The 27,006-nt window shown below is 40.9% G+C and overlaps 1 protein-coding gene across 1 annotated transcript in view; it reads left to right on the top strand.

The window, feature by feature from the left end:
* Positions 1-27,006, top strand: part of FBN2 (fibrillin 2) — a 403,326-nt gene that overhangs the window by 115,559 nt on the left and 260,761 nt on the right. Inside the window, exons 8-9 of the mRNA XM_069753996.1 lie at positions 17,362-17,487; positions 26,326-26,478. Of these exons, the coding sequence (XP_069610097.1) occupies positions 17,362-17,487; positions 26,326-26,478 (279 nt within the window). The remainder of the gene's footprint in view (positions 1-17,361; positions 17,488-26,325; positions 26,479-27,006) is intronic.

Here is a 27,006-nt window from a genome sequence, read left to right as displayed (position 1 = left end):
ATTAACTAGGATCCCCAAGTCCTTCTCCCTGTCAGATTTACCCAGTGGTTTCCCGTTCAGTGTGTAATGGTGATATTGATTCCCTCTTCCCATGTGTATAACCTTACATTTATCATTGTTAAACCTCATCTGCCACCTTTCAGCCCAAGTTTCCAACTTATCCAGATCCATCTGTAGCAGAATACTATCTTCTCTTGTATTAACTGCTTTACATAGTTTTGTATCATCTGCAAATATCGATATTTTACTGTGTAAACCTTCTACCAGATCATTAATGAATATGTTGAAGAGAACAGGTCCCAATACTGACCCCTGCGGTACCCCACTGGTCACAGCGACCCAGTTAGAGACTATACCATTTATAACCACCCTCTGCTTTCTATCACTAAGCCAGTTACTAACCCATTTACACACATTTTCCCCCAGACCAAGCATTCTCATTTTGTGTACCAACCTCTTGTGCGGCACGGTATCAAACGCTTTGGAAAAATCGAGATATACCACGTCCAATGACTCACCGTGGTCCAGCCTATAGCTTACCTCTTCATAAAAACTGATTAGATTGGTTTGACAGGAGCGATTTCTCATAAACCCATGCTGATATGGAGTTAAACAGTTATTCTCATTGAGATAATCCAGAATAACATCCCTCAGAAACCCTTCAAATATTTTACCAACAATAGAGGTTAGACTTACTGGCCTATAATTTCCAGGTTCACTTTTAGAGCCCTTTTTGAATATTGGCACCACATTTGCTATGCGCCAGTCCTGCGGAACAGACCTTGTCGCTATAGAGTCACTAAAAATAAGAAATAATGGTTTATCTATTACATTACTTAGTTCTCTTAGTACTCGTGGGTGTATGCCATCCGGACCCGGAGATTTATCTATTTTAATCTTATTTAGCCGGTTTCGCACCTCTTCTTGGGTTAGATTGGTGACCCTTAATATAGGGTTTTCATTGTTTCTTGGGATTTCACCTAGCATTTCATTTTCCACCGTGAATACCGTGGAGAAGAAGGTGTTTAATATGTTAGCTTTTTCCTCGTCATCTACAACCATTCTTTCCTCACTATTTTTTAAGGGGCCTACATTTTCAGTTTTTATTCTTTTACTATTGATATAGTTGAAGAACAGTTTGGGATTAGTTTTACTCTCCTTAGCAATGTGCTTCTCTGTTTCCTTTTTGGCAGCTTTAATTAGTTTTTTAGATAAAGTATTTTTCTCCCTATAGTTTTTTAGAGCTTCAATGGTGCCATCCTGCTTTAGTAGTGCAAATGCTTTCTTTTTACTGTTAATTGCCTGTCTTACTTCTTTGTTTAGCCACATTGGGTTTTTCCTATTTCTAGTCCTTTTATTCCCACAAGGTATAAACCGCTTACACTGCCTATTTAGGATGTTCTTAAACATTTCCCATTTATTATCTGTATTCTCATTTCTGAGGATATTGTCCCAGTCTACCAGATTAAGGGCATCTCTAAGCTGTTCAAACTTTGCCTTCCTAAAGTTCAATGTTTTTGTGACTCCCTGACAAGTCCCCCTAGTGAAAGACAGGTGAAACTGCACAATATTGTGGTCGCTATTTCCTAAATGCCCAACCACCTGCAGATTTGTTATTCTGTCAGGTCTATTAGATAGTATTAGGTCTAAAAGTGCTGCTCCTCTGGTTGGATTCTGCACCAATTGTGAAAGATAATTTTTCTTGGTTATTAGCAGAAACCTGTTGCCTTTATGGGTTTCACAGGTTTCTGTTTCCCAGTTAATATCCGGGTAGTTAAAGTCCCCCATAACCAGGACCTCATTATGGGTTGCAGCTTCATCTATCTGCTTTAGAAGTAGACTTTCCATGGTTTCTGTTATATTTGGGGGTTTGTAACAGACCCCAATGAGAATTTTGTTACCATTTTTCCCTCCATGAATTTCGACCCATATGGACTCGACATCCTCATTCCCTTCGCTAATATCCTCCCTTAAAGTGGACTTTAGACAAGACTTTACATAGAGACAAACCCCTCCTCCTCTCCGATTTTTACGATCCTTTCTAAACAGACTGTAACCCTGTAAGTTAACTGCCCAGTCATAGCTTTCATCTAACCATGTCTCGGTTATTCCCACTATGTCAAAGTTACCTGTAGATATTTCTGCTTCTAGTTCTTCCATCTTGTTTGTCAGGCTTCTGGCGTTTGCGAGCATGCAGTTTAGAGGCTTTTGTTTTGTTCCAATCTCCTCACTGTGGATTGTTTTAGAAATGTTCTTACCTCCCTTCTGAGTATGTTTTCCTGGGTCGTCTTTGTTCGAGTCTAATGTTTTTCTTCCCGTCCCCTCTTCTTCTAGTTTAACGCCCTCCTGATGAGTGTAGCGAGTCTTCTGGCGAATGTGTGTTTCCCAGGTTTGTTGAGGTGTAGTCCGTCTCTGGCGAGGAGTCCATCATACCAGTAATTCACACCGTGGTCCAGGAATCCAAATCCTTGTTGTCTGCACCATCGTCTTAGCCAGTTGTTTGCATCAAGGATCCTGTTCCATCTCCTGGTGCCATGCCCGTCTACTGGAAGGATAGAAGAAAAAACTACCTGTGCATCCAGTTCCTTTACTTTCTTCCCCAACTCTTCAAAGTCCTTGCAGATTGTCGGTAGGTCCTTCCTTGCCGTGTCATTGGTGCCAACATGTATCAGAAGAAATGGGTGGACGTCCTTGGAGCTGAAGAGCTTTGGTATCCTATCGGTCACATCCTTGATCATCGCACCTGGAAGGCAGCATACTTCTCTTGCAGTTATGTCCGGTCTGCAGATGGCTGCTTCGGTGCCTCTCAGTAGTGAGTCTCCCACCACCACCACTCTTCGTTGCTTCTTGGCTGTACTTTTTGCTGTCACTTGTTGCTGTGTGCCCTTTTCTTTTTTGCTTGCTGGTATTGCTTCATTCTTAGGTGTGCCATCTTCATCCTCTACAAAGATTTGATATCGGTTCTTCAGTTGTGTGGTTGGTGATTTCTCCATGGTCTTCTTGCTTCTTTTGGTCACATGCTTCCACTCATCTGCTTTTGGAGGTTCTCTGACACTTTTTGCACCTTCTGTGACCAGTAGAGATGCTTCTGTTCTGTCTTGAAAGTCTTCATTCTCTTTGATGAGTTTCAAAGTTGCTATTCTTTCTTCCAGACCCCGCACCTTTTCTTCTAAAAGGGCCACTAGTCTACACTTCTGACAGGTGAAATTTAATTCTTCTTCTGGTCGATCTGTGAACATGTAGCACATGCTGCAGCTCACCATGTAGGTTGTCACATCTGCCATGTTGCTCCTAGATCCTGCTGACTTGCTGTGTGTTTTCCTTCTTGTGTAATCTACTCAGCCAAGCTCTCTTGCATTAATGTCCTACAGGCAAAAATTGGTGATTCTTTCGAAGCAGCTGGTCCCGGCTGTACCCAACGATCTTCTAGCTTAGGGAGACTTCGCTTCTCCCAGAAGGCACCTGGAATATGCAAATTAGCCTCCTGAAGCTTGAATCCCTGGTTTGGTGATGCTTTCGAAGCAGCTGGTCCCGGCTGTACCCAACGATCTTCTAGCTTAGGGAGACTTCGCTTCTCCCAGAAGGCACCTGGAATATGCAAATTAGCCTCCTGAAGCTTGAATCCCTGGTTTGGTGATGCTTTCGAAGCAGCTGGTCCCGGCTGTACCCAACGATCTTCTAGCTTAGGGAGACTTCGCTTCTCCCAGAAGGCACCTGGAATATGCAAATTAGCCTCCTGAAGCTTGAATCCCTGGTTAGATGATTTTAACTTCCTGAATTCAAATCTGATCATTAACATTTTTAGTTAGCTATTGTTTCTACAATATCAACGAGTTTTACTTTTACTGCTACATATGCCAAAAACAAGCTCTCCATGCATGGTTTGTGACTGCCACACAGCCGTGACATATGCAGCTGCGGTGCCGAACAGCTGATCAGCCAGAGCGATCCAGGAAGCCGGGTTCCCTCTACAGCTTATTCGGTAAGCACTATAGCTTGCCGAATAAGCCCTGACCTGATCAAATTCGCTCATCTCTTCTCAAGACAGAATCATAAAACTCCTGTAACAGATGCAATTTTAGGTACATATGCACAAATAATTTGTATCCTGGAGTAGTGGAAGGGGCCAATGACTGGACTTCATGAGTCTTCTCTTCCAACTCTGAGGTTACAATGGAAACTACGATACCCTGTGGAAGAATGGAGCATGGTGGTTCTGGAGGAGAAACTGATTCAAAACTGCATGATCACGTGTCAGCCTTCATATTGTTAGAACATGGCCTGAATGTGATTGACAAATTAAACCTAAAGAAATGCAAGAACCATCTGGCCTGTCTGGGTGTTAGTACCAATGCTGATAACACCCGGTCCTTGATGGATAATATTGTATGCATCTGAACTTTATTAGAAGAAGAAAAAGATGCCTGAGAGTCTTGATGACATCATTGGCTGTCACCCAGATTCAGACAGTCTCCTGACAGTTTGCTTACTTGAGTACGAGCTGTGCAATTCTTGACAAAATGTTCAGTGAGACCACAGTACAGATAGAGTCCAAGATCTTGTCTACATTTTCTCTCTACAACACAAAGACTGGTAACTCTAACTTCCAATTACTTTACCTCTAGTAAATAAACCTGCTCTGGTGAATTATATTGGGCAGCCCCTTGTTTACCACAACTCTCATGGATATTGCAGTCCATTCAAATGGCCTGGGTCATGGCCTCTGCAGGAGATTAAGGGTGGACCACTGCCGAAACTCAGTGCAGTATTCCTCAGCAGTGTGGCTCCCCTGTGCCAGGTTCATGATCTTTGCCTCAGCGACCTGGATCCTGTCAGGTTTGTCATAGATCAGGCCTATAAAGCATCAAAAAAATGCATCCACAGAAGACTGTTATGGGGCTTGTGGGGGCAAGGAAAATGCACAGGTCTGAGGACTCCCTCACAGTAAGGACATGATTTTTCCCACCCACAGGAATTCATCCCGTGATGACCAGGTATGCAGGGTAAAAGATAACCTACAGCTTTCCCTGAAAACCCTAAACTGTTTTTTCTCTCCTGAAAATTTATCAGGGAGGGCAAATACAGGTTAAGGAGAAACCAACTGTACGTCAGAGGGTACAGACATCACAGCCACTGCCAGCAGTGGAGGGCTATCAGAAGTCTTAGACTAATTATCTGACCCTGCAGCTGATATTGTGATGATTTCAGACTCTGACATTCCTTAGCCAGATTCTACATAATCAGCATCAAATTCGCCACTTGGTCGCAGAGCATGTGAACAGGCTACATACTGTAGAAAATAAAAACAGATCCACACTGAGTCACTTCTCACGGACAAGCCATAAGTCAGAATAGTCGAAGAGTCCAAGGTCAATAGCCAGAAGGGTACGTTATAAAAAGAGGCAAGAGGCAAAGTCATAGTCAGGTAAGGGTCCAAGGTCAAATTACCAGGATAGCAGATCAGAGCAAAGAGGTTAAACAGATGGATGGTCAAAACGAGGTCCAAGGTCAGATTAATGTTTCATATCAGCTCTTTTTTGGTGTATCTATTTTAGAGTATACACAGAGTAAACTAACCACACTTAGCTGACACTACGGCTGACAGCTATCTGGGAATGCCAGCTCAGTTATATAGCTGAGCAATCATGGGAACTGAGAGCACCTGATGAGAGCTTGGGCAGATACAAATTTCTAAAAAGATCATTCAGTTCACTTTGTGTTATAAGGTGTGGTTGAGTTGAGGTTGCTGACAGAAAGTCTAGGTCATGAGAGAATTTTCATGACACCAAGCACTCCCTTCTTTCTCACTTGACTCAACTGGAAATGTGTCTGATGCTTTTGGAACCAGCAGTTTTTCTGTATGTGATTTGCATATCGTAAAATGCAATTCTCTTCTTGAAACTCCTTTCCTAATTGGGGACACCATGCAGAAATAGAAATTGGCAGTGTGATTGGTTGGCTCTCTCCAGATCATTGGGACTACAAAAGACAGATTGCCTCTTCCAATGCAATAACTGGGTAAGGTGTGATGCACATCTATTGCAGCATGTCAATATGCTAAGAAGGGGAGCTAAGAAAGCCTAAAACAGTGTACCTTACACAGAGAGCATCTATAATAGTAAGTGATGCATCTGTAATTACTATTACGGCATCGGAGCTGAGTTGACGTTTTTAGATTTACCTAAATAGGTAATGTAATAGGCTAGCTACTAAGAATGCAATAATGATGATGAAATAATAAAGATACAGGAAAAATATATATCTTTGTGCTGTATCAGCCAGTAGATGAAAAGATGGTAACAAATTGCAAGCTTTCGAGACTACTCAGGCCTCTTCATCAGGCATAGACTAATACAAAATCTGAAGAATCACATATTTATACACAACACATCTCAGAAATAATGCAATAGATAAGGCAAATGATGTGAAGCGGAACTATCATTATGGGAGAGGGATAAACAGTTGTGGCCATAAATATTGGAACAGTTCATAGATAAGGAGTGTGAAAGTTTAATTGTTGTCTGATTTTTTGTTGTCACAACACAGAACCAGACCCCAATCAGAGAACAATAAAACTTTAATGCTGCTGTAAGCTTCTTGTAAGCCTCATAGACTAATTTTTTTTGTTGCCTTTTCATTAATCTTTAAGGGATGTGCAGTTCTATGTAATGCCATTGTTGTGCCAAATTTAAGCCACGTATCAATAACCATCTTAATATGGGTTCCATGGTATCTCTGATATCTTGGAATTTTTTTTATATCTTTCCCCTGCCTGAAAACTTTCAACAATGAGATACCTTTGCTACATTGTGAGTTGTTTATGGACCATGGGGCCGATTCATCAAGACTGGTTTGCACAGCTAAACTTTAAAAGAGGTTAATCAGAATCAGTGTAAATTATGGCAGCTCTGTGCTACTACTATTTAACATGAGTTTAAATGTGATTGGCTAATTGTTAACACAACCACATCCCCAATTATAAGAGAGTATTCACACTTATTCAACCACATTATTTATTTTTTTGTTTTTTTAGTTTTTTTCCTTTAAACGAATTCAGGTTGTTTCTCAAATAATTTGCACAGAATATGTGTGACATTAAAAGGTTGAAAAAGTTAAAACGTTCTGAAATGATTCATCATGGTATGATTTTTTTACATGACAAAAATCTGACATTTTAACATGGCTGTATGACCTTTATGTGTACTGTAGTAGAATATTTGTAAGACAGTAGTGTTTATTTTATAGTTTAGATTTAATGGTGCTGTGTCCTATGATACACAGAGGAAACTTGGGGCTGGTGGTATGAGGTACTACACAGGGAGAAATGGATATTTTTTTTATTCACATATATTCTTTGTTACATTGTGATCAGGTTTTTGATTATCACTTGTGATCACATACCTTACATGATACACTTTTTAATCTCTGCTGGGTGTTACTTTTCAGAATTGTTGTATGTGCTTTTAGGTATTTAAACTGACTTTCTCTATATATAAATGTGTACCTATCTTGCCCACATATTACTTGAGTCTTTACATTCTTTTTTTAATTATGTTTTTTGCCACATTTTTTATTCAATAAACAATTGTCTTTTTTACATAGTGGTCTTTGGACTCCAATTTTTTTATACAGTACATTGAGGAAACTTGTGCAAAGTTCTCCATTTCTAATTAGCGAGCATTTCTGTGCTCGTAGACTCTAACCATTCATATACTACATGGTCATTTGCTCATTTAAATGGCCATCATGTGATGTTATATTTTTACTGTTGACTGGTTTAAAAAAATAATGTTAGTTGAATGATAATTCGTTAATTTTGGGGGGTCCAACCATTGAAACTTGCACCTTTCAGCAGAATGGAGAACTTTTAGCCATACACATACTGCTGTTTCATTCATTCCATGTATTCCATATAGTGACAGTTGAGTGCTGTACTGTTTTTGTTCCAGTAGTCTCATAGGAAATTACCTGTTCGGGGGTCTGAACTGCTGAACAATTTTGAAACAGATATAAACTTTCCTTGTTCGGTATGAAAATTCCCTGACTTTTATGGGTCCCCGAGTTGAGACACCCACTGATCCTTAAATTTTCACCCATTCTGTAAATAGGTGATAGCTTGTTTTAACTGAACGCCTTTAATTTATCAGCACAATAAAGGTCCGTCCAAGGGGGGCAGCTTAAAAATGTAAAACTGAACCCAAGTACAATAATTTATCATTCTAGACAATATCAAGGACACTATTGATGCATAAGTGCTAATGTCCTATTCAGTAATGTTACCAGATGAGAAAATTATACATCATACAATGAAACAAGTGGGTGCCATGAGATAATCCCTTAAACTATCAGTGACCTTTGTAATTTATCTGAGTTTACTATCACTGTTGAGGACAGATATAACGTACATATACATACATATGTGTCTGTGTATTTTTTTTATAAATAAAGCTTTTGCAAAATTTGCAAAGCTGTGTAATGTAAAGCATAAGAATACATGGTATGAATGTATAGGATTAAGTTGCTGTTTTTCTTCCTAGATATATAAACAGAGCTTGAAAAAGCATTGACAACTGTAACTTGTCTTCCCAGACATGACGTACTAACTGACGGCAGTTGCCAAAAACGAGTATTTCTCTGTTCTACTGTAGCCTCCAATTAATATCAAAGACACTCAGCTGTTCAGATCATTCTTGGCATGACGCAAATAAACAATTTGAAACATGGATATGAACAATAGAGATGTGTTATTGTCTTTCTGGACTTTTGAGAATTTGTCATCACTATCAGAGAATGTCAATGACACATGTTGTCAAGGATCATCCAAGTAGCTTAACCTCATCTAATTGGTGTACACAGTGCTCCCATTTTTCTTCTAATTGACAACTAAGTCATCAGTGTGGTAAAAAAAAGTTGCTATGGAAAAATAAATCATTTCCTTTTCAAGCTATTTTTATTTTTCCATGTAATCAGGAAGAGATTCATGTTTTTTTATGGCTTTTTACTGTGTTAGAGGCTATAGGAATAATTGTGGCCTTGAAACAATATGCATAGAGGTTGCGTGGTGTTCTTGTTTTTCAGACAGCTGCTCTCATGCACTTTGGTTTTTGCTCACATTCCAAGAAAACCATTGTTGACATGAAATTAGTAATTTTTGTATAATTGCACTTTGTTATGAGAGTCTGATAAGTAGCAGGGCATTTGGTTCAGCTTTCAGGAATAAGGTGATAGTGAAGGATTTTATCATTAGTCAACAGGACAAGTAAAGATAACACATTTTGTATTAAATTTTGAGAGAGAAATTAATATTTCCCCACTTACTAGTCATATTATACATCTTGCACTGATCACTCAATCTCAAAAATTGCTCAAATTTGTCAACAGTGAGGGCTCTAATTATGCCTGTTGCCTACTATATAAAACTCTATGGAGAGGTGAAGAAGCTAGAAAAGAACAAAAGCAGGAAGACACATAAAACTACTAAGGCCACGTGCGCCTGTTGAGTATCTGGTGAGTTTTCTACCTCAGTATTTGTAAGCCAAAACCAGGAGTGGGTGAAAAATGCAGGAGTGGTGATGTGTTTCTATTTGATTTTTCCTCTGATTGTTACACTCCTGGATTTGGCTAACAAATACTGTGGTGAAATACTCACCAAATGCTCAGCGTTTGCACATCGCCTTACAAGTCTTCTTTGATCGACTGTGGGTAGGCATAGTTTTGATCTCCCAGCCAGCCACAGCATTTGCCCACACTCCACGGCTAAATGCACACATTGAACATTTGGTGAGTTTTTAAATTAATATTTGTAAGTCAAAACCAGAAGTGGAACAATCAAAGGAACAATCAGAGGAAAAGTATAATGGAAACATGTCATCACTTATGAAGTTTTTACCCTTTCCTTGTTTTGGCTTATAAATATTGAGGTTAAAACGCACCAAACACTTAACGTGTACACATTGATTGCCTTAGGGTACATTCCCAAGATGAGTTTTAGCGAGTTTTTTATGCTGCATATTTAAAAAAAATGCAGGTAATCTATTTTAGTTAATGGGTGTATAAATGGTGCAGAAAATCTGGAGCATCAAAACCTTACTAAATGTTCATTATGGGAACCTAGCCTAAGGCTATGTGCAAATGTGCACATGTTGAGTTTTTGGTGAGTTTTTTCCTCAGTATTTGTAAGCCAAAACCATGAGTGGAACAATCAAACAAAAAGTAAAATTGAAAAACGTGCACCACTTCTGCATTTTTCACCCTCCTAATTTTGGCTGACACCCTGCATTTAGCACCAGAAGTGGTGCTGCACTACTCCTGGCACTTGAACCCCCTAAATGCTGAGATTGAAATCGATAGCAGCATTTAAAGAGCAGGCAAAGGGAGGAAGCCCCCTCTGCCCTTGGATCTGCACCCCCACGACATCATCGCAGTGGCCCCATCATTGCTATAGTGACCCGATTTCTAGTCAGAATTGTAAAATTTTGCCTAGTCATCAAGGTGTAAACAGCCTTTGGAGGATAAAAGGGTTAATAGGTTATCATTTAACTTTGAAAAATCTCCAACATAATTGTATGATATTTCTTTGTATTTTCCAAAAATTCTCAATGTACTAAAATATTGTGGATATATTATTTGTAGTTTGAAAACTACAGTTTTGAATCTTCTAGTAAAAGGCTATCCAGGCTTCCAAATAAAAACATTCTTTGAAATACAATCTGGATTGTGGGATGCAAAGTTAAACACTTGAAATAAAGTTAATAGTTGTAAATTCCCAACCCTTGCAATGTCCAGGAATTTCTAAACCTTTCCATGAACTGACCACATTAAGCGTAGAAATATAATCTGTTGAAGGAAACGCCATTTTAGTTAATCCTATGGAACTCAACTGGTCAGCAAATGTTACGAACATCACAGCCCTGTACTTCTTATACCTAATTAGATTAGGGCTATTAACAAGGAGTTATATATTTCATGAGTACGGAAAGGGAGGTTGTTCTTTAAATTCAAAGAATAATATTTTAATGAGAAAAGCAGTAACTGGGTGTACATATATGTCCAAATGATATGGTGCTGATGAGAACAACTCCATCAACCAAAACGTTAAGGGTAGGCTCACACATTGTGTATTTGATGTTGAATTTATGCACCAATTTTCCTCTTGTATATTCAGCAGCATTTTACAGTACCAGAAAGGTGGATGAGTTTTAACTTAAAGGGCCACTGTCATCCCCCTCCAGCCGTTATAAACTAAAAGAGCCACCTTGTGCAGCAGTAGTGCTGCATTCTAACAAGGTGGCTCTTTCAGTTTTTGTTTCTGTTATTCCCACAATAAATGTATTTATAATTCTGCTGAAATACCTATCTTTGTCCATGGAGGCGGGTCTGAAGCCTCCTCTTAGAAGCGCCCAACTGCCGTCAGTCATCTCTTGTGTAGATTTTCGCCGCCCCCTCAGCACTGTTATTGTGTGAATTCCGGCGCCTGCGCTCTGCTCTTCTTCCTTGCGCAATGACATAGAGCATTTGCCGTCCTAGCGCTGGTGCCGGGTTCCGTTCTGCGCCTGTGCGGGCAGTGCGGCCACCCTGTTACTGAATCCCCGCCCCGCACTGTGTTATGCATTATGCACAGTGCGGGGCTGGGATTCCTGGGCATGCGCACTGCGCTTCTCAGACGCTCCCCAGGTCCCCCGCCTTTCAGCGTTGCCGGAATATACAGGTATCCTTGCCGGCGTTTGGAACAGCCGCACAGAACAACGCTGGAAGTAACAGACTGGCCGCACTGACCGCACAGGCGCAGAAAGGAACCCGGCACCAGCGCTCGGACGGATAATGCTCTATGTGCCTGTGCAAGGCAGAAGAGCAGAGCGCAGGCGCCGGAATTCACACAATAACAGCGCTGAGGGGGCGGCGAAAATCTGCACAAGAGATGAGTGACGGCAGTTGGGCGCTTCTTAGAGGAGGCTTCAGACCCGCCTCCATGGACAAAGATAGGTATTTCAGCAGAATTATAAATACATTTATTGTGGGAATAACAGAAACAAAAACTAAAAGAGCCACCTTGCTAGAATGCAGCACTACTGCTGCACAAGGTGGCTCTTTTAGTTTATAACGGCTGGAGGGGGGTGACAGTGGCCCTTTATCCTCATCCACATGATGCATTGGTTGGGGCATGAAATCTGCATAGAAATTGACTTTAGTTACATTTTTAAATCGGCAATATGTGAAAATCCCCTTTTGGGTAAGGATTTTATGCATTCATTTCAATAGGAACCCAAAACCACTGGTTAAACCGCTAGCCTAGCACTGTTTTGTTAAAATGTATGAATAAGTCTGGACAGTATATAGAGATCTTAGATCAAGGAATGAATCTAGTTTAGAGATCTCTGTGTTAAATCTGCACCATATACAAAACAAGCGAACCTAGCCTGAAGGGGTTGTACTGCATTATAAAATCATTAACCTACCTCCTATGTAATATTTATGGGAAAAGCTGAAAATATGAGCCATTGAGTTTAGGAAACACTGATATATATCAACTTATTGTTGATATACATGAATGGGATCGCAGCTGATTCTTTCTGTGAGGTAAAACATTTCCTTTCCTGTTTGGGAAATGTTTTATCTCACAGAAGAAATCAGATCAATTTTTCCAAGGAGTTTTATGTAGAGATTTTGCCCCTATAATTGAATTAGATGCAGAAAATCCACAGATAGAAAACGCATTTACTGCGAAATCACTCTAAAAAATCAAACAATCCCACTTGACTATATCAAAAGATGTTTTGTCAAAGCCAAATACCAGGACTTATTATTATTATTATTTATTGTTATAGCGCCATTTATTCCATGGCACTTTACATGTGAGGAGGGGTATACATAATAAAAACAAGTACAATAATCTTGAACAATACAAGTCATAACTGGTACAGGAGGAGAGAGGACCCTGCCCGCGAAGGCTCACAATCTACAAGGGATGGGTGAGGATACAGTAGGCGAGGGTAGAGCTCGTCATGCAGCGGTTTGGTCGATCGGTGGTTACTGCAGGTTGTAGGCTTGTCGGAAGAGGTGGGTCTTCAGGTTCTTTTTGAAGGTTTCGATGTTAGGCGAGAGTCTGATGTGTTGTGGTAGAGGGTTCCAGAGTAGGGGTGATACGCGAGAGAAATCTTGTATACGATTGTGGGAAGAGGAGATAAGAGGGGAGTAGAGATGGAGATCTTGTGAGGATTGGAGGTTGCGTGTAGGTAAGTACCGTGAGACGAGGTCACAGATGTATGAAGGAGACAGGTTGTGGATGGCTTTGTACGTCATGGTTAGGGTTTTGTAGTGGAGTCTCTGGGCAATAGGGAGCCAGTGAAGGGATTGACAGATGGGGAGAGGCCGGGGAATAGTGGGGACAGGTGGATTAGTCGGGCAGCAGAGTTTAGAATAGATTGGAGGGGTGCGAGAGTGTTAGAGGGGAGGCCACAGAGCAGGAGGTTGCAGTAGTCAAGGCGAGAGATGATGAGGGCATGGACAAAGGTTTTTGCAGATTCTTGGTTGAGGAATGTACGGATCCGTGAAATATTTTTGAGTTGAAGTCGGCAGGAAAAACAAATTAAAAACAAAGCAGCTTTATTTAAAACATGACATACCGAAAATAGACAAAACCCTCAGTTAAAAATGGGGTAAAAGCGCAGTTAACAAAACACACAAAAAAAGTCATGAAAAAAATGTAAGTAACTTAATTTACCTAGGAGATGGTGAAATGTAGCATCATCAAATACTCATATTAATTATGGGAATGTAGCCTTATGCCATGTGCAGATGCTGGTTATTTGATGAGGTTTTTACCTCTGTATTTGTAAGCCAAAATTAGGAGGGTGAAAAATTCTGAATAGAAATCGGGTCACCATAGCAATGATGGGGCCACCGCGATGATGTTGTGGGGATGCAGATCCAAGGGCAAAGGGGGCTTCCTCCCTTTGCCTGCTCTCTAAATGATGCTATCAATTTCAATCTCAGCATTTAGGGGGTTCAAGTGCCGGGAGCAGTGCAGCACCACTTCTGGTGTTAAGTGCTGGGTGTCAGTTGTCAGAATCAGTTGACACCTGGTGGCGATGGATCACACATAGCCCCTGTGAGCAGGCTATCGCCATGATGTATCCATACATCCAAGGTCATTAAGTAAAAGGCGACAATCCTGAACTTATGGATACACCCAAGGTCATTAAGGGGTTTAATTAAAACCAAGGAAAGGTTCCCTCCAATTAAAGGGAACCTGTCAGCAGACTTTGCCGCTATAAGATGCGGCCACTGCCTTTCAGAGCTTATCTACAGCATTCTATAATGCTGTAGATAAGCCCCTGGTCTGACCTGTAATTTAATTATACTCACCCAGGGTGCAGTCCCGTGCAGTCCGGTCGGATGGGTGTCGCAGGTCCAGGTCCGGCACCTCCCATCTTCATGTGACGCTGCCATCCTGCTTCTTCATCACTCCCCGGCATTGGCACTTCTGCGCACTGCATTACTTTTCTCTGCCCTCAATAGGGCAGAGAAGTACACCTGCACAGGAGCGCTGATGCTGGAGAGCGATGAAGAAGTAGGATGGCGGCGTTGCATGAAGATGGGAGGTGCTGGACCTGGACCTGCGACACCCATTGGACCAGACTGCACAGGACTGCCCCCCTGGGTGAGTATAATAAAACTTATTTTTCTTCACTTGCAGGTCAGACCGGGGACTTATCTAGTGCCCAACACCGGGTTTTATTTTTATAGTATGTTAAACTCAGATTTATCTTTCTTTTTTGCTGTGTGTTTTTATATCTATCCATCACAATTCATCCTTTACTGTACCAAAATATTAGGAATAAGGATTTTTTTCTCCATTATTCTTTGGACAAATACTTCTAGGGTTAATAGTACTTCAAACTCTCATTTTAGTTTCTTGACACATTTCCAGAGGGTGCTATTAAGGACACTGTGGACACTTTATCAACCAGTAATAATAATGATAACTTTTATTTCAATATCGCCAACATATTCTGCCACACTTTACATTATAAAGGGAACTTGTACAGACAACAAGGACATTGCAGAATATCACATAACTCAAATACCAACCTTACAATCTGTGAGAAAATGAAAGGTAGATGGTACAAAGTGCATGTATTGTATAGTTCACCAATCAATATAATAAATAGGGTATTCATATAATGCTGCATGAACTGGTAACCAGCCAGTATGTGTACAGTACAGACACAGAGGGATATTAAGTGCATGGAAGGTGTGAACAGATGCTACGAGGGTCCTGATTTAGAAAAAAAACAATTGCATGGGCAAAACAGGGATAGTTAGACAAGTGAGATGAGGTGATAGTCCAGTCTAAAGAAATGCCTTTTTAAGCCACACATACAACTGTCAGCATTGGGAGTTAATCAGATTGTCCAGGGTAGTGCATTCCAAAGAATTGGCGCAGCACACAAGACGTCTTGTAGACGACAGTGGGAGGTTCGGATTATTGAGGATGTTTGTCTTAGGTCATTAGCAAAATGGAGGGCACGGGTAGGGTTATAGACAGACATGAGAAAGGAGATATAGGGTGGTGCGTAACCGTGGAGTACTTTGTGGGTGAGAGTGATACATTTATATTAGACAGGGTAGAGGTATCGTTGCAGTGTTTGGACAAGAATATGATCCTTTCAGGACAGATTGGAGAGGAGAGAGTTTAGTGAGAGGGAGACAGATTAGTACAGAGTGTAATAGTCCAGATGAGAATGAATAAGAGCAACACTAAGTTTTTGCAGAGTCAAAAGTAAAAAAAAGGTTCAACTCTAGAGATGTTTTTGAGATGGAACAAATGATTTATCCTCAAGCTGCTGTATGTCTTACTTACAGTAAAATCATGAACATAATATCCTATTCGCACATCCATTTTCGATATACATGTTCTGTCAGTGTTTTTCACTAACAGTGCACTGACACATTATCCTCTATGAGGTTATTCACGTCAGTTTTGGTTTTTTGGCTGAGTAATAAGGTCACATTCAGACATTCACTGTTTGGTCAGTATTTTACATCAGTATTTGTAAGAAAAAAACAGGAGTGGGACAGTCAGAGGAAAAGTATATTAGAAAAACATCACTACTTCTGTATTTATCACTCACTCCAGGTTTTGGCTTACAAATACTGATCGAATACTGAGCGTGCGAATATGGCCTAATGTTCTAGGAAAAACTGAGACAAAACTTACTTTGGTCAAACTGACCCACTAAAAAGAATGGTTCAGCGAAAAAATAATGGACAGCACCCTGATGCCATTCTAGTTCCATCTTTGTGAAGTCTGGATATCACTCAATGCTAGAAGAAGTATGGGACTATTTAAAAATGGAAATCAAACTGATGGTAAAAATGAACACATTAACCAAACTAGATAAAAATTGGATCCAGCATTCAGTAGAAAATATGTTCCTCTTTTGCGGTAGAGAAAAACCGGCATGTGAATGAAGCTTTTGGCTAAAGCTATCTAAACTGGTTAGTCAATGGAAACAACCATTATTATGGTGAAATTTAAAGAGGAACAAAAGTTTTAGCTAACCAATGACAGTAGCTGGAGATATTTAAAGATGCCTCACTGAATATGTACTATGTAGAAAGTGAAGTAACTCTTGACATACACATGGTAATTGAGGGCAATGCTTTCTCAATACTCAGAAAGTACGTGGTGGCCGAGTCAACCTTAAAAGTCCTTAGGAGTTGATGTCAGATGTGTTTGCCAGGTAACCACAGTAACCTGGTGTTGATTTTCACATAGATGACTGGGCATAGTGGAAGAAAGCAAAACCTGACACCTGAGCCAGGACAATTAAGTAATATATTATTGGTCTATACTAAACACAGATGCATAATACGGCCTAGTGAATTGAGTAAAAAATATGACACTATGGGTAAATTCATGGAAAACCAATAAACATACCAGAATAGTTTTGTGGTTTGGAAGTAAACCAAAGTTTAAGGATAAAACCCAGGCAAACACAGGGAAAACATGAAAACTCCATATTGACATTGTTAATGGTGAGATATGAATTTCCCCACTGCTGCAAGAAAATTGTACAATCCACCGAACAAATGCGCAACGTTATTTTATGAACACTAACTATAGATAAAGATAAAAAGACTTTCCTCCAATGTATTTTGTAACCTTAGTAAAATAGATATAAGCTGTCAAAGAACAAAAATGTAAATGTTTCTAGTTAAAGATTAATCATATATTTTTCTTTCTAAAATTGCTTCTCCTTAAAGTTTTAGATGTAAAAAGGTGCTTCTTTGTTAAATGCTTCGATCAACAAAAATGTTTTAATCTACTTTTTCCATATGTTTTATTTAAACCAACAGACATTGATGAATGCAGCACGATCCCCGGTATTTGTAATGGAGGAGAATGTTCCAATACAATTGGTAGTTATTATTGCATTTGTCCACGTGGATATCTCACATCTGCAGATGGCTTACAATGTATCGGTAAGAAAAATATGGATTTGCTTGAGAAACATAAGAATGGTTGTAAAAATAAATATTGTGAATGTTTTTAAAGGGACTAAGGGGAAAAATGGTTTTGGTGCTGCCCCACATACCTCTATTCTATTTTTTTGTCAAAAATGTCTATGCATTCTTGACTACGTATACAGTACAGTAAAAATATAAAATATATGTTAATATATACATAAATGGATGTATCTAGTTTGTCCTTAGATAAACTTCACATTGTTCCTCTGGACTTCATCACTTTTCAGGTCAATTGAGGTTATTAGTCACTTTTAGTCACTATGATTTATCCAATATACAAATGCATTGACTGAATATAAACAACTTAAAGGAACATTGTGAAAGAACCTTGATATTTTTATAACTAACTAAGCAGAGAAGATCTAAAAACAAGAACAAGGCACATTAGTTTTCAGCTGTGGTTGTATCTGTTTGGATAAGTCTGCTATTACACACTACCTTTTAAGATCTGTCCTCTGTAATAGGGTTGGTTTGGAAGCCAACCAGAAATAATTTATAATATGCACAGATTCAGATCCTAAAGATTAAAATAAGCACTTCTGTAAGCGTTCAGCCCTGGTGATAACAAATGAAGACCTTAAACACCAGGACATGATAACACGTGCTGACGTAGAGATTTATTACAAGTGCGCAAATAAATTTGTCAATTTTTTTAGCTCAGTTATCATAAAAATTGTGCGCCAGACATTATAAAGGTGGAGGTATTCACAACAAATCGTATGCAACAATATCAAGATGACCAGAGTGACTGCAGAACATTTTCTCCAATGAAGCAAGGAACTGAATGAAAACTCTATTGCTCGCATGGAGGGAAGCCGGACACAGGTTTATACAATGGAAGAGTGTGGTTCCACTAAGCAGTCCAGTCAATACACTATGATGAACTCTAAACCCTTTTCATGGCACAAGAAACATGTTACCTCATGAATGGCCTTGTAGATTTAAAGAGGGCCTGTGCTCCGCTAATCAATGCGATTTTCTAATCTCAAATGTACCACAGGGCTCAGCAGAATACTGAACAGTCATGACAGTACACCCCTTCTCTGAGGGGTCTTTCCATGTGCTATATGAAAAGCACAAATTAATCTACTGGCATTAACTTCAGACGCAGACATCTATGTTCTCTCCTCCAGACCATAACCTTTCCAGTTCACCAGGTACTGTAGAGAGCAATGGACAAGATGAGAGTTGACAATTTTAGCAACCTGAAATTCTAAATTGCCATTTACCATAACTGGAGGTGGAGGTAAGGTACTTTTTCAGATGACGCTGTGTATTTTTTGAGCAACGGCCTATCAAAACAATTATGGATTTTAACTGCTGGTGGCAACTCAAAATGAAAAGTCATCGGATTAATGACGGCAGTTATCTTATATGGACCAATGAACCTGGGATGAAGTTTTCAGGAAAGAATTTTCGAGTTAATGTTCACTCATACTGTTAAGGACTGGCGGAACGCACCAAGAATCAGATGTTATGGTATTAGGTGCGTTCGCAGTCCGAGGTCCACCGTGCAGGTGAAAACCCTGCTGCTAGTAGAGACAGACGATATGGCGGTACAATAAGTATACACACATGGGTTAACTTCACCCTGTGTGAAGGAAGCGAACCCTGTTGTGTCACAGGGCCGCGGTACCGCACATAGAGCGCAAGCAAGAAGTCTCAGAACACAATCCCAAGACAAAGGATTTGAGTTTAAAGACCTCATGCGCTCGACACCACCACTGGGGTGTCAGAGAGACAGAAATAATAATATATAGAGGCACGAGTGAGCGTGCGGTGCCGCACAAACGGACGCCGCTAACCACCCAGGCTTGGGTAAGGAAAGCGCACGGCGCCGTACAGGCAGTCACAGCAGCTAGACGCTGTTATGTGTGTTTTGTGCTGATGGCTAGTCGGGCGCTAGATAGCTACCATCATCCGCAAACAGACAACAACACTAGGGAGGGATATTTAGGAGCTTTCATCCTTCGACATACATACATCTACACACACACATATTTTCAAGACAATACTAGCACATGGCCGTGCGGTCATGCGCAGCTTATATAGTTGCAGCACAGCAAGCTGCTACCGAAGTTTTGCCCTTTCAGGACCTTCCTGGAGGACCAATGGGACGTGCTGCAGTACCTGAGCATGTGACCCTCCATCTCCAACGGGAGATCTTGCCCTGGGCATGCTCAGTGTGTGCAAATAAGGACTTAGTCCCAGAGAAGCCCGCTCGCCGCAGATCAGTGCAGGGTACAACAGGAGAGCCAGAAAAGGCAGCAGTAACCCTTTGCACATAATCAGTCCCAGCGAGACGCTGGGAGCGACGCCTCCGCTGAGCAGGCCCCACTGCGGCCGATGCCGAATGGGAGACCGCAGCAGACACGGATCGAGATTCCCCCTGTGCAGCAGAGGAAACTCGACTCCTAACACATACTCACACAAAGGTCCAGACCTGGTATACGATTTTTATCAGCCATGCATTTGCATATATACCATCAAATTCAAGTTGTTCTGTTCATGTTACCAGATGGAAGAGAGCGATGAAGAGAAATGTTCTTCACCAAGGACCCCTGAAGCCTCCTCCATACTGAAAGTACAGAACTGCAGGTGAAACCAAGGAATGGTGACTTGCCAGTGGATTCGTGGCAACGATTGTTAAGCACAATCTCAGCCAAGTGTAGATATGATTGATGACTAATCCTTTTGATTCTCAGTATCAAAACACTTAAGGTATATCTCTAGGCTTTGGTTCATACATTGAGGATAAATAACCAAGAAAAATGCAAAAATCTCTCAAAATTAAGACAAACTGGGTCCCTCGATCTGAGACCACATTAGGGGGAACACCATGAAGCTTCACAATCTCACTGATAAACACCTAAGCCAACATTTTAGCATTTGGCAGAACTGGTAAATAGTGTTGAGCATTCCGATACCGCAAGTATCGGGTATCGGCCGATACTTGTGGTATCGGAATTCCGATACCGAGATCCGATATTTTTGTGATATCGGGTATCGGTATCGGAAGTGTAAAATAAAGAATTAAAATAAAAAATATTGTTATACTCACCTCTCCGGCGGCCCCTGGACATCTGCGCGAGGAACCGGCGTCCGGCACGGCTTCTTTCTTCAAAATGCGCGCCTTTAGGACCTGTGGTATGACGTCCCGGCTTCTGATTGGTCGCGTGCCGCCCATGTGACCGCCACGCGACCAATCAGAAGCCGCGACGTCATTCCTCAGCTAAAGTCCTAGAATGAGCGCCTTTTAGGACCTGAGGAATGACGTCGCGGCTTCTGATTGGTCGCGTGGCGGTCACATGGGCGGCACGCGACCAATCAGAAGCCGGGACGTCATTCCACAGGTCCTAAAGGCGCGCATTTTGAAGAAAGAAGCCGTGCCGGACGCCGGATCCTCCCGCTGATGTCCAGGGGCCGCCGGAGAGGTGAATATAACAATATTTTTTATTTTAATTCTTTATTTTACACTTTAATATGGATCCCAGGGCCTGAAGGAGAGTTTCCTCTCCTTCAGACCCTGGGATCCATGAGGATACATTCCGATACTTGATGTCCCATTGACTTGTATTGGTATCGGATATCGGTATCGGCGATATCCGATATTTTTCGGGTATCGGCCGATACTATCCGATACCGATACTTTCAAGTATCGGACGGTATCGCTCAACACTACTGGTAAATGAACAAAATGTGTTATTTTTCTAAACCTATCCAAAACCATTAAAATCACCTTTTTACCTGCGGATGGTGGAATGTTGGTCATAAAATCCATAGTTAGATGAGTATATAGTCTATTCGGTATAACTAAAGGTAGGAGAGACCGGAAAGATGATTATGCGGGTCTTAGAGCGTGCACAAGTATTGCAGGTAAACCCAAAACCAACAACATTCTGACCCAGCCTAGGCTACCAAAAACAATGAGAAACAAGAGTCACAGTGGCCTTGTTACTTGGGTGACACGCAAGAACTGAGTGGTGATGTACTCCTAAAATTTTTAAATGTAAATATAATGGCACAAACTTTCCCTGAAGGACAGGAAGCAGGACTGTCACCCTGAGCCTTCAATACCTCACCTTCAAGATCTGAACATATGGCAGAAATAACCATTCCCTCTTGCAGAATAGAAATAGTCCTTACTACTGCCTCCCCCATGGAAACTTGGGGAAAGGCATCAGCCTTGATTGTTTTAAGCCCAGGACGATAAGTGACATAGAAATTAAACCTGGTAAAAAATAAAGATCAGCTAGCTTGTCTCGGAGTGAGACATTTCGTGGATTCTAAACACAACAAATTTTTATGTTCATTAATTACCATGACAGGGTGAAGTGCCCCTTCCCGAAAATGATGCTGCTCCTCAAAGGCCAACTTAATAGCCAAAAGTTCTGTATTACCGATATCATAATTTCTTTCAGACGGTGACAGTTTCTTTGAGAAGAATGTGCACGGGTGCAATTTCCCAAGAGAACTGCTCTGAAACATAAGACTGATTGAGTACTGGAGCTGAGGAAAAACTTTTTTTTAGAGAATTAAATGCCTGACGGGCAGGGTGAGACCAATCGGAGAAATCTGTACCTTTTTGGTCTTGGCCATGAGTGGTTTGACAATGGATGAGAAGTTCTGGATAAAGTTCTGATAATAATTCACAAACTCCAGAAAACCTTGCAGGGCTTAAAGATTTTCTGGAAGGTTTCATTCTAATACTGCGTGGTCCTTTTCAGGGTCCATCCAGAAACCTGAAGCTGACACCAACTAACCCACCAATTGCACCTCCGGAATGGAGAATACACATTTCTAATGCTTAGCATTCAGTTTTTTATCTCGCAATATCTGTAGTACCTATCTGACATGTCCATGATGTGTCCCAAAATCAGATGAGTAAATTAAAATGTTGCTGAGGTATATCACCACAAATTTGCCCATCAGATGAGAAACGATATACTTGATAAAATGTTGAAACATGAAAGGAGCATTAGTCAGACCAAATGGCATGGCAAGGTTTTTGAAATGCGCCTTCAGGAGTGTAAAATGCGGTTCTCCACTCATCCCCTTCTCGGATTATAATCAGATTATAGCCCCCCTAAGGTCTAACTTGGATAACCATTTTGCTCCAACAATCTAACTAAACAAATCTGGAATGAGCGGAAGGGGATCAGGGTCTCGTATGGTAATCCGATTTAACTCCCAAAAATACAGACAACGATGCAGACCTCCATCTTTTTTCTTGACAAAAAAGAAACCTGCAGCAATGGAGGAAGAGTGTTTCATATGTCCTTTGGCAAGACTTCTCGTGATATATACCTTCATGCCCTGTCTTTCGGGACCCGAAAGATTGCATAACCAGGATTTTGATAGTTTTGCTCCACAGAGCAAGCTAATGGGACAGTTATAATCCCCATAAGGAAATGATTCCTGGCACCCCTCTTCGGAAAGTACATCCTCAAAACTGGACAGAAAAGAGTGTAGAGTTTTGAAGGAAACTTTAATGAGATGGGTATTAAGACAGTTGCTGTTACAGAAAACACTCCATTTGACTAGATTGCCAGTCTGCAACAGGGTTATGCATAACACAGTACAATAGGAGTAGGGAGGCATTCAAGCACATAGCAAGAAATGTGTTCTTTGTGAAGGACCCCAATATGAAGGCCCAAACTATGCACCACCTGTGTGAAGTACCCATGGCTTAGAGGTGCAGAATAAATAGAAACTATGAGGATATTGCCAGAACACTACAAGTTAAGCTATAAGTCCAGGTAAACCACGCATCCACCATATTTGCCCCATCCCACTATCCAAAAGAATGAACATTCTTTCAGTTTTCCTACCAATAGGGTTGAGCGACTTTTACTTTTATAAGATCGGGTCGGGTTTCACGAAACCCGACTTTCTCAAAAGTCGGGTCGAGTGAAATCGGCCGATCCTATAGAAAAGTCGGGGTCGGCCGAAACACGAAACCCAATGCAGTGCAATGGGATACTATGGTTCCCAGGGTCTGAAGGAGATGAAACTCTCCTTCAGGCCCTGGGATCCATATTTAAGTGTAAAATAAAGAATTAAAATAAAAAATATTGCTATACTTACCCTCTGACGCGCCCTGGTGCTAACCGGCAGCCTTCCTTCCTTAGAATCAGCGCGTGAAGGACCTTAGATGACGTCGCAGCTTGTGATTCCGATACCAATTCCGAAATATGGATTCCGATACCGATTTCCGATATTGCAAACATATCGGAACTCGATATCGGAATTCCGATACCAGATTCAGAAGATCGCCGACCTCATGGCCGACCCCACACAGGGGTCGGGTCGGGTTTCATGAAACCCGATTTTGCCAAAAGTTGGCGACTTCTGAAAATGGCCGACCCATTTCGCTCAACCCTACCTACCAACAACAACCTCTTTAGGTAAGACAAACTGTGTCATATCCACGGAAACAAACCACAGTTCAGCGGTGGACCGCATCAGGTTAGAACTGAACTCTCCAACTGCATAGCTTCATCAGGACCCACAAGGGAGCTCTTCCCCCTAGAGAGTACAGTTAGGGGAGGGATTATCACAAATCTATATCAGAGTTATCTGTCAATCCAGATGACTAAGGACAAAGCAGCCTGCAAAGACTCAGGAGTTTCATACAGGACCAACGCATCCTTTAGCCTTTCTGACAGGCCTTGATAAAACTGGCTTCTGAGGGCCAGATAGTTCCTCCTGGTGTCAGTGGCCCATCTCCGGAACTCAGGTCAAAACTCCCCTGCTGGCAGATATTCCTGCTACAGCTTGTGTACCTTAGACTCAGGAAGGGAAACCTGGTCAGGGTTATAATAGATGAGGCCCGAGGCTGCAAAAAATTAATCTATTGATCGGAGAGGCTGGGAGTCAGCCAGAAGAGAAAAAACCCAGGATTAAGTTTAGGAAGACAACAATTCCCCCCCCATTGTTCCTCACTTCCAGAAGAACTAGGACATAGCCTGAAATGCAGTTTACAGGCTTCCCTGAAAACCATAAATTTATCTTGCCCCCCCACCGAGATCCAGTCCAGGAGGGCCACCTTGGGTTCAAGGTGGGTCTGGATAGTGGTTGAGACACTCAGACTCGCAGTTTGCTGGTGTACAACTAAAGACCAAACTGCTCCAGAGTCTGCATTTGTTTTGCTAGAACAGCAATTGGATCCAGGTTAGGATAAAAAATATGGAGCTAGCAATAGTGTAAAACTGTGACTGTAGGAAAGTCTGGGAGGAGGGACCCTATACTGTCTCTTTATCTATGGAGGCCTTGGTCCATGCCTAACCCCAGGGTTACCCCTGAAGGTGGAGATGCATGGGTCACATACCTCTTTTTGCTCCTACAAAATCCTATGCAGCTCCCACTCTATCCCCCCTGGGAGGAAAGGGGCAGAAGTAAAAAGGTAACAGCAGCTGAACAGATGGGGAAGCCAAGGCACAATCAAACAACAGACAAACAGGATAAAATACAAAGGGAAAATAGTTACACATATTCAGAATAGGCTGTTTTGTTTTATTTAGGATTGGAGCACAATCAGCTGCTGACGAACAAGACCACTTCCCACATGTAGTGGATGGAGTTTTGAATTGCTTGTTATTGACCTGCTGTTTTGCGTCAAAAACTGTAGTATTTTTGACAAAATGTTTTGTCCAACTACCACATTATTTGAAGACTTTGGCCAACTGCAGATGGATGTACTGTAGCTGCCATGTAGTGTGTTCTTACCCATAGGCTAACTTCAACAACCAATTAAAATATCATCCTGCTTTCATCCAGAAATAAAATGGATAGTTTTTCATCTGCATTGTCATCTGTATTGCATGCATTTTTATACCTCAACAATGGATACAATTTACAAGACTCAATCCACAAAAACTGGATGCTAGACCGTTGATCCACATAGGCAAGTCAATCAGTTGTGGAAAATATTGGAATGCATTATATGCGTATATTCTCTAATCTGAGAAAATCTGGTCGATTATGCAAATCACGCTCTGATCAAACTCTGGTCAGATTGTGATCATAGTATGATCCGATTCTCCTGGACGAGGAGAAGATAGTTAAAAAATGTATCCATCTTCTCCATTCTGTCAGTCCGTGGAAATCAGCCCACGCGCAGCTATTGTCCGAGTGCATTCCGATATTTCCATGACCCATTGACTTGCATGGCCAAGTGCAATCCAAATATTGGATCAAACTGTAGCATGCTGTGATTCATTTTTTCACTGGACCGGCTCTGTCAGAGGAAAAAATTGGACATGTGCAAAGCCCCATAGAAAAACATTGGTCCTCCTAGTGCAATCTGATGTTTTATCAGATCGCACTAGGACTGATAAAATGGTTGTCTGCATGAGCCCATAGACTTGTATTAGCAAGTCTCATCCAAAATTCGGAAGAGACTACTGTATGTTGTGATTTTTTTTTTTACAAGGGGAATTCTATCGATGCAAAAAAAATTAGTAATCTGAACTGCCCAGTGGAATAACATTGGTCCGTGTGCTATCTGCTTTTTCACAGTTTGCACTCAAACTTAAAATACAAAACTTTTCCTTATGATACAAAAAATTATGATTTAATAAATGTGCCATTGTTACATATTTTCAACTAATTTCATGTTCCAAGTACACTGGCTTGTCTGTTCAGGTGCCTTTCTAAGTGAAAAAAGAGTTATGCACTCAGAAAAGACCTATCTAGTAAAAATACCTTGACTTTATTTACTAAGTTATTGAAATACTTTTTAATGGCTTTTAAGACAAATAAAAACGTTTGTATATGATTATTTTTGCATAGATAAGAGATCTGGAATATGCTTCTCCAGCCTTGTGAATGGACATTGTGCACGGGAATTGACAGGCAGATTTACGAAAATGCAGTGTTGTTGTGAATCTGGTCGCTGCTGGGCACTGGGCTCCTTACCTGAGTTGTGTCCAGTCAGAGGTTCTGGTAAGTAGGAAACTATTAAATTAATTCATTAGATTTTACAATTACAAATGTAAATAACTATCACTACTTATACATAAGACCGTACTTAATATGATATATTGTGATCTTGTGAGTATTTGTGCCTCACTGTTGTTCTCAGTGTAGGGCATAAATTTGCCACATCGAACATTCCGTCCACATTCTGCCCTATCTCTAAGCAGCAAGTTGTAGAGTAGTTGAAACTAAGCAGATTGTATTGTTTTGATGCAAGTTCATACTGCAAAGGCTGTCCTTTATTGAACTGTAGCACATCAACCTCTATTGTGTATAACTCAATGAAGTAAGGAGAATTTCTTTCAAATATAAATATTTTTATTGTACAAACACAAATAAATTACATACAGTAAGAGTACCACAAACCAAGCAGGTTTAGATGGGAATGTAGCCAGGTAAGTTAACAATAACAATTTATTATGTAGGCAAAAAAATGTCCAAAAAGAGGGCTATCAAAACAAGTGCCATATACCTCCACACATTTTTAAAGATATA

This window comes from Ranitomeya imitator, chromosome 1 (assembly GCF_032444005.1).
Source record: "Ranitomeya imitator isolate aRanImi1 chromosome 1, aRanImi1.pri, whole genome shotgun sequence".
NCBI classification, from domain to species: domain Eukaryota; kingdom Metazoa; phylum Chordata; class Amphibia; order Anura; family Dendrobatidae; genus Ranitomeya; species Ranitomeya imitator.
The sequence above is the reverse complement of the archived record's forward strand: the minus strand, read 5'-3'. Positions and strand labels throughout refer to the sequence as shown.